Raw genomic sequence first — 12,198 nt, 5'->3', positions numbered from 1 at the left:
TCAGATCAATTTCAGGGATGCTGCAAATAACCCTCCTTGCTAATATCTCCGTTAGCATGCATATTAACGTATTAAAGGCTCTGAGAAGTCCTGCAGTAAGGAAACTGGTTTAAATTCCTTTAACTCAGTGTTTCCTACATTATTTGACCACAGAGCACTCCCCTCCACCCCTCTTCAATCTAAGAACTATTAACATTCTCAGAATACAAGGAATGCTGATTTCATTAAAACTACTTATTTTACAGATGAGGAAACTGAGGTCTAGAGAAAGGATCTAACTTATCCAATGCTACACCCTAGGTCAGTGATGGCACTGAGGCTTCCTGCCTCCCAGTTAGACACCATTTTCTCTGCACAGGCCTCGCACATCAAATTCAGCGTGCAGTGCAGAGGAGAGAAGGGGGCTGCTGGCTGGGCTTGGGCCTAGGAGGTGGGAAGGTGGATGAGGGAGGGTGGATGGCTCCCCACTGCACAGAGGGGAACCCCTTCAGATGCTGAGGTCATTGACCCCCTCCCAGGGCTGGTGGAGTATCAGGGGAGGGTGACACTGCCAAGCTGGTATTTGGGACCTGCTGTTCCTCTACCCCTCAAACAGGTGTGTCCCTAGGAAAAACTCCAAGTTCTCTAGCAGCAGCGGTGGAACAAATAGTTGCAATTCTGCTGCACCTGACTTTTTTAGGAGATGGATTTCTCCACCTGACCCTGACCTTACCTAGTCTCCTGCCTGATCCCAAATCTGGGATTGTGTTGTGCCATAACCCACTGGAGCATCCTTTCCAGAGACTAACCCACGTAAGCCTTCACCTCTGACCTGGTGTCTCCACACACTCCCCCCGCCACCCTCAAACCACTTCTCCAATTCCCCCCACATCCTGGGGAGGAATCAAAGGATACTGCATTTAGAGCTGGAAACCAGTAGGGGGCACTGGTACCTGGCTTGGTTCTTCCAGTTCTCGTTCAGATTGCCATCCCCACGTCCCCCTTCCCACCTATGGTGTGGCAGGGCCAGCAGACCCCCTCACTGGACCTCTGGGAAACAAAGCCCTCCCCGGGGCAGAGGGGCTGTTCTGGTCTCTGCCACCCTCCCTAAGTCTTTGCTGCTGAACTCCAGCAGGACCCTCCTTCCTTCATGTGGGCCTCATCCACAAGCTGCCCAGAGACTGTGGGCACAAGGTGCCACAGAAAGGGAAATTCCCTCAGCGGGTGGCCCACTGCAGGGCTGCATCTATCTCAGGGCCCCTCAGAGATCTGCCAGCAAGGTCCGAGTGAAGAGGAATATCCTGAAACACGGCTCCCTTTCCTTCCCCACAAAAAAGGAGATGTGTGAATAACTTGTCCTCTTTTTCTCCCACAGCATCTCTCTGGCCTTGGAAGAGAGCTACAGAGATGAGAGTGGAATAGAGTCCAGAAACAGCACTTCCTCCAATCTGCAGATGAGATCATGGGGAAGCTGGCGTAAAAATACGAGTTTTAAGTTACTCCAGCGTGACAGTTTTCGTGTGAAAGCTATACTCTGATCAGCGTAAGACCCTGGGGTGGGGCAGCACACGTGGCGGGCGCCCAGGCTGGTTGGGCACCTGGAGGCTGGAGGCTGCGTGAGCAGAGTTCTGCCAGGACCAGGCACGGCGACCGCCGGAGAGGATGAGCTGCAGGGGATGGGCTTCCGAGTGGAAACCTCTGGCCCGTCTGCTCCCACCCGCACAGGCACCTTGTAAGCAGTAACCCTGCCCCTTCGGCACCCCTCTCATCTGGAATGAAAGTGCGGCAACCCGTCTCCTGCCTGTCACCCACAGGCGGAGGTTTCACGCGACCCTGCGAGAGGCTCTGCCTTTTGACGATGGACAGCAAAGCAATTTTCCACCGACTTCACCGGAGCCCCAAGGGATGGAGCAGAAGACCAATACCGTGATTAAAACCCCCGGCCCCATAACCCAGGCGCCCGGCACAGGCCAAGCGGGCTACTCACCGGTCTCCGCGTTCTCGTGCTCCGTGTCGGTGAGCGTGAGGTTGGAGTTGGCCCGGCTGGACAGGCAGGAGCTGCGCCCCGACCGTGTGCTGCAGCCCCACAGCTGCACGGGGTGCTCGGGGGACAGCACAGGGTCGGCCTCCAGGTCGGCCTCGGAGCTGGCCCCCATGGAGTAGCCACAGTGGGGGAGGCCGATGTCTGTCCGGTACAGGGTCCCGTGCGGGGGCGTCACCTCCCCCAGGCCCAGCTCACGCAGAGTGAAGTTGGTGCCTAGGAGGGAAGGCAGGGGAGCGGGATCAGGGCGTGGGGGGGGGATCTCCCCACCAGAAGCCCGGCCCCTACCCCAGGACCCACTCTTGTCCTTTGAGCTCACTGTGATGTTCGATGCCCGGGCCTTTCCTCTGCACCCTCTCCACCAGCCCAAACCCTCCACCCCTTTATGGAGGGCCCAATACAAACAGCCCCTCATCTGAGAAGCCTCCCCTCATCCTAAACCCTGTGTGGGAGTCACTGCTTCTTCCTCCGAGCTGCCTCTGAGAGTCCTCAGCCCTAGTCATCCTGCAGAGCAGAACTGCGTAAGAGCCTGGGTCCTCTGCTCGAGATGCCTCCACCGGGGCAGGGACTGTGTCCCGTTCATTCCTATTCCCTGGGCCTAGAAGGCAACCTGGTACCCAATGCGGGCTCAGTACGTGTCTGCTAAATTGGACGGAGAGCTTCAGCTCTCCTCTTCCAGCCCAGGGAGGGCCTGCCAGCAAGGGGGGCTCCTGAGCAGGGCAGAAGCCTGGTCCATGAAATGCCAATGGTTTCCTGGGACCAGGCGTTCCTTTCCAGCCAGCTCAGGAAAGCCTGGAGCAGGAAAGTGAAGAAGATGGTGACCGGCTGAGAAAAGTGGGCCTTGCACAAGGAGGTCGGCTCTGCCTTCTGTTTCCTCACGCCAGGTGGGCTGTGACAGGAACCAGCAGCCTCTGGGGTAACCCAGGGAGCCAAGCACACAGCCGAGGCTGGGCCGCTGACAGGTCTCTCGAAGCCCCGGGAAAGCCTGGCTGTGCCCACGACAGAGGCCGGGAAGACCTGGGTGAGGGGAGTTCACTCAGGGATCAGTGTTTGAGGGACAAAGGGGATACTGACTTCCATGGGAAACACAGCCTCCACATTACTCAGTGTTTACTCAGGGACAGCTTCTTCCATATTTTTAACATTCCCACGAGTGTTCTGGGGGATGAGGAAGACCGGTAGACGAAGGCGCTAAGGATCATATTCCAGTTAAACCACCGATCTAGGAAATGGACTTACAACCAGGCAGCACCACATTTAACCCAATCCAAACTGCCGTCAGGTACTGATGTACAGCAACGAGCAGGGCGTGGTGCCTGACCTCACAGAGCTCACAGTCAAGCGGGGGACACACAGCCCAGGCCATGATGAAGGGCTAAAGCCCAAAGTGGGGGGATCCACGGAGAGTGTGCTGGGAGCACAGAGGCAGAGGGCGGGGTACCAGGGTGGGAGCTCAGAGGTTTGTGGATGAGAGTAACCGGGAAGAGCGGAGTAAGAAGAGAGAAGAGGTAGATGCCCGTGCTTTGAAGGATCCCGCAACCAGGGTCAGGACTGAAGAGGACAAGCCTGCAAAGGAAGGAAGAAGGAACTGCCAGTGAGGCAGGAGGGGAACCCCCAGAGACGGCCTCCTCTCCCAGTCATGTGCATCGCTCTTAACCAGGAACCCCTGTGCCTCCCAGGGTCCTAGTCAGCTCCGTGTCCAGCCTGCCACAGAGTAAGTGCTCAGCAAAAGGTAGTTAAATAATCAGACAGACACACTCTGGTAGCACTCTGGAGGATGGATAAAGGGAGAGGGAAGGTGGGAGGAGAGAACTCTGCTACCCTCACAGGATTTTTGGGGCTCCAGGGAGGTAACAGGAGAGAGAGAACTTTGTAAGCTGCAGTGCCCATGCCTTCCTATGAGCTGAGAATGCTTCTCATTTGTTATTTATGAAGATAAGAGGGGCTCCCTTTGGAGCCTCCCGTGCTAGGATGGCATCCAGGCCAACCTGGGCCTGGAAGGGCTCACCATTTGTCCCCTCCGCTCACTGAGACCCAGAGACCAGTAGCCAGCAGCATTTCTGAAGCACTTGCTCTGTGCAAATGCTCTATTTTCAGTCCTCATCAATCCTCCCCACCACCTTACAATTAGGAGGCATGGCTGTGATCCCACTGCCCAGGTGAAGACACTGAGGGCAGTAAAAATGGCAGAGCCAGAATTCAAATCAGGTCGGTCTGATGTCAGAGTTCGAGCTGTTAACCACAAATGGGAAAGAGCTGAAGACCCCTCGTCTTTTTTTTTTTTTTTTTGTTTTTTTTTGCGGTACGCGGGCCTCTCACTCTTGTGGCCTCTCCTGTTGCGGAGCACAGGCTCCGGACGCGCAGGCTCAGCGGCCATGGCTCACGGGCCCAGCCGCTCCGCGGCACGTGGGATCTTCCCGGACCGGGGCACGAACCCGTGTCCCCTACATCGGCAGGCGGACTCTCAACCACTGCGCCACCAGGGAAGCCCAGACCCCTCGTCTTTAAAGCAGGAGAGGCAGCCTTGTTAACAGGTCAGCTTTCCTGTGGATCCAGGCCTAGTGGGAGAGGCATGGCGTCATCGCACTTACCTCGCAACGCGTCATCTCATTAGTCCTCAGGACAATTCAGTGCAGTAGCGAGTACTCATGGCCATCTAACAGGGGAGGCTTAGAGGCGAGCTGGTGGTGGTCAGAACTCAGCTCCTAACCACCTCATTACGCCCACGAGGGGGGTGAGCATGAAACGAATGAACTAAGAATGAACTACAGGGCAGGCTCTGACCAGGTCTAGGTGCCAAACCAGCGGAGTGTTAGTGCGGACTGGCGCCCTCCACGCCGCCGGGCTGCAGTCACTGCTCAAGCGCGCCCGCGCCCACGCCCGGGGGGGAGGGGGGAGAGGTACACCAGTGCGCAGGCGCGCCTCAAGCCCCGCCCCGGACGCCCTCACCTGCGCGGCAGAACTCCTCGGCCTCCTGCGGCACCATGTCCTTGACGCGGCTGCCGTAGGCGAGGCGGGCGTCCTGGTCGTAGGCCTTGAGGGTCTCGCTGGAGCTGTAGGATTTCTGCGGGGCCTTGCCCTCCTCGCTGTCTGCGGACGAGCTGGTGTAGCGGCGCTCGGCGTCGCGGCGCCTGGTCAGCGAGCGGTACGGCTTCCTCTCCTTAACGTCCATGGCCTCAGGCCGGCGCTCCTCCACATCCACGAACAGGGTCCTCGCCGCACTCAGGGCCGAGTGGTCTGGAGCCCGAGAAACCAAAGAAAGGGCGTCAGTTCCGGCCCCAGAGGACAAAGGCAATCCCCGGGTCCATCCCGGACCTCGATTTACCCGGCAGTGCTGTGGACAAGGGGCCTCAGGCTCTGGAGGTGAGGGCGTCGCTCCACGGCCACGCAGCCATAAGTAGCACAGAGGGACTTGCACCCAAGGCTTGTTATGGTGAATCCTTTCTCTTCCTGATACACGACCGACCTATCTCCCCTGTGGAGATGCCCTCAGCCTCTCCTTCAATGATGTCTATCAAGGAAGCTGACAACAAAGGCCAGAGGACACTAGTTTTCCCAGTCCCGCTATAGATGTGAATCACGTGTGTGTTCCCATCAGGCCTCCGGCTGGGACAGGGCCTCAGGCAGAACAGGGGCTCTTTAAGAATTTGTGAAATGAACGACTATATTCAGGCACTGGGGTAAGCGCTTTGCATATATTACCTCATTCAATTGTCACACGTCCTGAGATATTATTACTGTCTCCAACCTTTTCTGGAAATGAGCCAAGGTATAAACAACCAATCCACAGTTATCACCACCAGATGATTAAATAATCACCTGCTTATTGCCTCTTTTCTTGCACTCATATGTAAGCACCATGAGAGCAGGGGCCTTACCTGTTCTGCTCACTCCTGATCTATTGCACCTGAAGTGAAGCCTGGTGCCTCCAATGCATATTTAATTATCCAACCAGTCTCCATCTGACAGATGAGAAAACTGAGGTTCCAAACCGCCCTCAAGGTGACTCAGGTGGTAAGTATCAAAGTCAGGATCTGAAACCAGGTCTGTTTGGCTCTAAAGTCCGAGTTTTTCCTATTTTATTATGCTCCCTGAGTCCCCTCCCTCCCACCACACAGAAGTGTCCTTCCAGCTAGGCTGGGCCTGGACTACCATGCTGATCAGAGAACTCCGTCACCTCCAGACTCATCCATCTCATCGGAGGCACCATTGGCACCTGGGGAAGCCGCAGCACCTGCCGCATATGTCGGGTTTGCCAGGCTGTGTGGCTGGTAGGAAGCTCCTAATCTCCCTTTCTCCTCTTTTCCCCATCTTGACCCTTTTGCCCTAGGCCGACACATTTTTTAAAGCTCTTATAACACCGCCTCTCTCTTTCCAGATGTCTTCCTCTGGCTCTGGGGTAGCAAACGTAGCCCCCTACAAGAGCCAGGAGGTCAGCACAGGAGGAAAGCAGGACATCCTGCACAAAGGATGATGAGCGCTCCTTCTTGAAACATACAACCTTCTCAGTTCTTTCATTGTTCCACTTTCCAGAGCAACATGGGTATACAAAACCTTCTACTGCGTCACTGTCCTATTAGAGAAACAACAGAGCAAGAGCTGTCATCAAGGAGTCTCAGTGCCCAGGGTGGGGCCTCTGACCAACAAAGAGGGCGGGCCTGTTCAACGGGGCAGTGGGTGTTCAGTGCCTACCAATGCTGTGACATAGGAGTGCAGGGGGTCTTGTGAATTTTTATGACAAGCTGGAAATTTGGACTTGGATGTAAAATGTATGATTTTTAAATGTAATCCATTATTACACATAGGCCAAGTTAAACACACTGATGGGTCAGTTTTGTTCTGAGGGCTAGCGATTTCCGAGTTCTGCCTTTGATCGTGGACATTGAAGGTATCGGTATCCCTGTGGCCTGAGGATGCTCTCTTCCCTCCCAAGAGGGAAGAACCACCTCTTAGGTGGTTCTGAGGATGAAATGAGTTAATACATGTCCCTGGTCCATATGATCCCTGATACACAATGGGTGCTCAATACATGTTCGCCATTATTATCATCAGAAAAAACCCACCTTTTATTTTTAAAAGGCATACTTTGGAAGGCTCCAGCTGGATGTCCGTTATAACTGGAGAAGGAACGTTCCCTCAAACACACGTTAATAAGGCTGAGACACATTTTAGGCTGTTAAGTTGGTGGATGACTATGTGTCTTACCAGTGCGTACCTGTTGACTGAAGACATTGGCTTCAAAGCAGAGGCTCAGTAATTGCAAATTAAGAACACAGTCCCCAAACTGATGGCTTCCCTATTACAAAGCAGAGGCAAGGAGAACATTTGCCTTGCTCTCATTTCCTTTTCAGTCTTAATATAGTAATTCAGTAAATATTTACTTTTTTTCAACAGATGGGAGATCAGTCATGGTTCACACTCAAATTGGCATTTTTTTTTAAAGTTTTTTTTGATGTGGACCATTTTTAAAGTCTTTATTGAATTTGTTACAATATTGCTTCCATTTTATGTTTTGGTTTGTTTGGTCACGAGGCATGTGGGATCTTAGCTCCCCGACCAGGGATCAAACCTGCACCTCCTGCATTGGAAGGCAAAGTCTTAACCACTGGACCGCCGGGGAAGTCCCTCAAATTGGCATTTAATTGAGAGAAAAAGAAGAGGTCAGGATGAAAGAAGTGACAGTGGAGAAAAGCTCCTCTCGGAGCAAGGGTCTGCAGCATAGTGATGCTGAGACCCTGGAGGGGGGAGCAGTACCGGGAAGGGCGCCAGAAGCACCTGCACACGTCCATGCCTACACAAGTCAGTCCCTGCTTACCCTGCTGACCTCCGGGTTCCCCACCTGCCGGTTCCTGATCCTCCTCTGCTTCCTCTCACTGCCCACAGAACAACCCGCCACCCCAACTCGACTCTCACGGACGCACGCCCCTACTGCCTGCTGAAACTCTTCGCCAGGTAAGCCCCGAGCACACAAATATGCCTTTGCAGAGGAGTTCATTTCCACAACCCATTACAGACCAGTCTCGCGCTGGGACTGGGGCCCAGAGATGAGCAGGACACAAGCCTTGCGGGGGCAGCTACCGTCTCTCTGGGGTGTCAGCCATAGGGGCCTTCAATGATGAGTGCTTTGATAAAGCATGAACCGTAGTTGTATAACTTTCGGGCGTCATTTCTGGTCTATCTACAGGGAAGGAGAGTGGGCTCTGGCCAAGAGAAGGGAAGAATCATGTCTGCATTGGGTGCTGTGGCTGGTGCTTCCCACACAGACCCACGGGAACTCTAGTTACTTGGGTTTGTTTTGGCCATGCCTCACAGCATGTGGGCTCTTAGTTCCCTGACCAGGGATTGAACCCTCGCCCCTTGCATTGGAAGCATGGAGTCTTAACCACTGGACTGCCAGGGAAGTGCCCTAATTACTTCTCATTTTAGAGAGCTGACTCAATGAGCCAGTTGGTTGATAAGTTCACACAGCTAGTGAGCCAGTGATTCTAAAATCCACTTTTCTTTTTCTTTTACATGGAGCTGGTTCAGATGGATCTGGAAGGTTTGAACAGGTCTGTTAACGTGGGGAAGCCTGGAGACACATGGTAGTGATAGGAAGAGAGGCAGTGACAATACAATGACTTTTTTTTTTTTAATGGCTGCATTGGGTCTTCATTGCACTGCGCGGGCTTCTCATTGCAGTGGCTTCTCTTGTTGCAGAGCACGGGCTCTAGGCACGTAGGCTTCAGTAGTTGCGGCTCACAGGCTCTAGAGCGCAGGCTCAGTAGTTGTGGTGCACGGGCTTAGTTGCTCCGTGGCATGTGGGATCTTCCCGGACCAGGGATCTAGCCCATGTCCTCTGCATTGGCAGGCGGATTCTTAACCACTGCACCACAAGGGAAGTCCCAAAATGACTGTTAATTTAATACCTACTCATGCTGGGAACTTTGTACATGTTGTTTCTAATCTCTACAACAACTAAGCAGGTTAGATATTATCCTCTTATTTTATATTTTCTCTTACTTACTCTTATTTTATAAATGAGATAACAAGCTCAAAGAGATTAAGTGATTTGCTCTAAATCACATGGCTTCCAAATATCAGGGTCTAGATTTGAATCAGAAGAAAATGTTTAAACCTGAAGAAAGGTATTACACATACCTAGTACCAGAGGTTAATTCATTCAGTAAATAATTGCTAAGGACTCTTCTAACTGTGGAGGAAGCTGCATGAAGGCAAGACATGAGGTTCCCTTGTGCCCTCCCCTCCTCTCCCCCTGTTCCCCCTTCCCTGCCTCCCCCCAACACTGGCTTCCTACCCTGCTTTCCAAGCCTTGTGTGAGGCTTCGGTGGACAAGACAAATGAGCTTCGTACTCCTTGGAGCTTCTAGATAGTGGGCAAGTCAGACAGGGAGAGAGGCAGGGGAAGGACACCAGAGTGGCCCCTAACCTAGGTCAGGTGGGCCAAAGATGGAGAGATGATTAAGGGACCACCGCTCAGAGAAAGTGACATCTAAACCATGACCAAAGAAAGTCAAGGAAAAGTGAGACAGGCCAGATGGTTTTGAGGTAAGGAGAGAAAGGGAATCTAGATCTGTGACTTCCCCGTTTTCTCTCACCTACAGTAAACATTTATTTCACACACATAAATCTACAAAGTTCTAACTAAAACAAAAATTTCAAAAACCATGCCTAACCTTTCCTCAAGGGTGGAATCTGATATTTTCTCTCTTATTCTATTTGACTAAAAGAGAATTATTGGTGGATTGCCAGCCTACAGTTTGAAAAAGACCATTCTAGGTCACAACCTGCATGAAAGTGGGAGGGGTGAGGGAGTTTGGGAACAGACAGAATCCAAACTTCAGTGAGGGAAAGAGGTCTAAGATGAAGCTTGAGAGGTGAGGAGTGAGCAGCCTGGTAGAAAAAATAAAAAGGCACTTCCATGAATGATGATAACACAAGTGGACAGTAAAATGTAAAAGTGCGGGTGGCAGAAAGCCTGGATCTGGCGATCCCAGGGGAGCATGTCCTCTAGCTGGTTTTGTGGTGCCGGGAGCTGGCCTGGAAGAAAGACAAGGAGGATGTGGGACTCGGGGGGAGAGGAGGAGATGGGGAAACAAAGCTTTTGGTGTTTGGGAGAAACTCAAAAAGCCAACTTGGGCCCTTTACATGGGCTCCAGCAATATTTATGAGAGGCAGGGGCCTGGAGCATTCACAGGGAGACGTCATCAGACCTACAGACCTGCCGAGGACCCTTTGCCCCTGCCAAAGCCTCAGGGAAACGGGGGCTGTTACAACCCTGGACTTCCTCGCAATCTCAGAAATGACCAGAGACAAGCCAGGAAATTGACTGAATTCCTACTGGACTAAAGTTTTATAAGTTTTCCTTAACATAAGCACATGGTGATATTTTCAGTTCTTAGTGTGTCAAAAAGGGCTCATAAATATTTGAGCTAAAATGTGTTCTGCAAAATATAAGTCCTAGGCAGTATCTGAGTGTGTATGTGTGCATAAAGTCATCATAAATTTTTACTTTCCTTCAAAGTTTGCTCTTGCAAGACCTTTGTTCACAACTCCAGTGTGATATGAAGGGGAATGCCAGGGAGAGAGGCACCTAGTCTGTGCCAGGTACTGTGCTGGGCTATGAACAAACCAAAGAGACAGGCACCGTATCCCCACCTTACAGATTTGGAAACTGAGCCTCGGAGAAACAAAGGTATGCTCAAGTTCACACAAAATGCCAAGACTGGAATCTGATTGCTCTCTTCTCCCTGTGGTAGAGCATATTTCCCTGATCTGTCACACTAGGGAATTCTTTGCCTTTGAAAATGGTAAGGGAGTGATGATAATAAGGGTGGCTAAAGGCAAGGTCTTTTCATGCGTTACCTCATTTAACCCTCACCAGGCCCTTCAACCATTCTCATTTGACAGATGAAAGAAACCGGGGTTTTGAGTGGTTAAATGCCTGGCCCAGAGGACCACAGCAAGGAAGGGGCAGAGTGAGGATTGAAACCTGGGTCTGTGCGACCCTCAGGCTCAAGCTTTTAATCAGAGCCTGTACTGCTTCTCATACAGGTCACCCCTTATTCTAGTTTGCTTAACTGTTCTGTTTGCTCTCTCACTTAGTATTTTAAGCAGTATTAATTCTTCTGATGAACCTTCAGAAGAATTCTTCAGTTAGCACCTGACCTGGGCTTTTACAGCTTCATCTCCAAGTGTCCCCACCTAGAAAGCCAGCACTGTGGGCCAGGGGAAGGGCTTTCTTGGGAACATAGTGGAGTGTGGCCCTGTGCCCAGCCTGGCTGTGGGGACATCCCTAATCAGTGGCTGGCAGGCAGGTGACAGATGGTACCGCTGCCCACAGAAGCCATGTCGCCCTTCAGGTCAGGCATCAAAGGGCCGCTGGTTGCTGTACGGGCACCGCTCCTCCAATCCCGGCTGTGGGGAGCTCCCACCAGGGTGGCCCTGACCCCTCCCAGGGCTGAGCGCACGCAGGACAGGGGACACATTCGGCCCTTGGCTAACAGGAGCTATTACGGGGGCTCCGGGGTATCCGGATTCCTCCATCATCTATCGTTTCTCCTCTCAAAGCTTTTTATGAGCCAAATGATTCCCCTTTACAAATGGTGGCATGTCAGAATCAGAACCTGTGGCATTTATTGTCTTAAGATTGAAAGCACCATCAAAGGTCAGCAGGTTCTTGTCCCATCCCCACCAGGTGGTCACACCCCCTCCAAATCTGGGGACCTCATTCCCCCCAGGGACAGCTCTAGCTGTGAGATTGTGCTTCCTGACATGGAGCTGGACCTGCCTCCTTTCAGCTTCCTTCCACAAGCCTCAGCTCTGCTCCTTGGGGTCTCAGGAAATAAGTCTAACAATTTGCCCTGGCGAGAGCCTTACAGACTGAAGAGGCACCAGTCTGTGCATCCTTGAGTCTTCTCATCAGACTGAACATTTCACCTTCCCAGTAACCTTTCCCCAGGTTCATCTATCTCACTCCCTCTTTCCCACCTAACGAGGCTTTATAAGATCCAGGGTGAGGTCTCTCAGCTTCTGAGATGGCTCACGCCCTGCGGAGTGTTTCTCTCCCAGCGCCGCTCTCGCCTTTTGAGACAGACGGCGTTCTGTCTGTGGAATGTGGTGTACCTCTCTAAATAAATCCCCTTCTTACCTGTCACTTTGCCTCTCACTGCATTCTTT

At 52.4% G+C, this 12,198-nt stretch overlaps 1 protein-coding gene across 1 annotated transcript in view; it reads right to left on the bottom strand.

Moving 5' to 3' along the window:
• Window positions 1-12,198, bottom strand: part of TENM4 (teneurin transmembrane protein 4) — a 740,944-nt gene that overhangs the window by 384,094 nt on the left and 344,652 nt on the right. The window contains exons 5-6 of the mRNA XM_029207627.1: window positions 4,970-5,257; window positions 1,967-2,236 (exon numbers count right to left, since the gene is read on the bottom strand). Coding sequence (XP_029063460.1) covers window positions 1,967-2,236; window positions 4,970-5,257 — 558 coding nt within the window. The remainder of the gene's footprint in view (window positions 1-1,966; window positions 2,237-4,969; window positions 5,258-12,198) is intronic.

This window comes from Monodon monoceros, unplaced genomic scaffold (genome assembly GCF_005190385.1).
Source record: "Monodon monoceros isolate NGI ecotype Baffin Bay Population unplaced genomic scaffold, NGI_Narwhal_1 Super_Scaffold_7, whole genome shotgun sequence".
Classification (NCBI taxonomy): domain Eukaryota; kingdom Metazoa; phylum Chordata; class Mammalia; order Artiodactyla; family Monodontidae; genus Monodon; species Monodon monoceros.
This window is presented reverse-complemented; position numbering and strand designations above follow the sequence as displayed.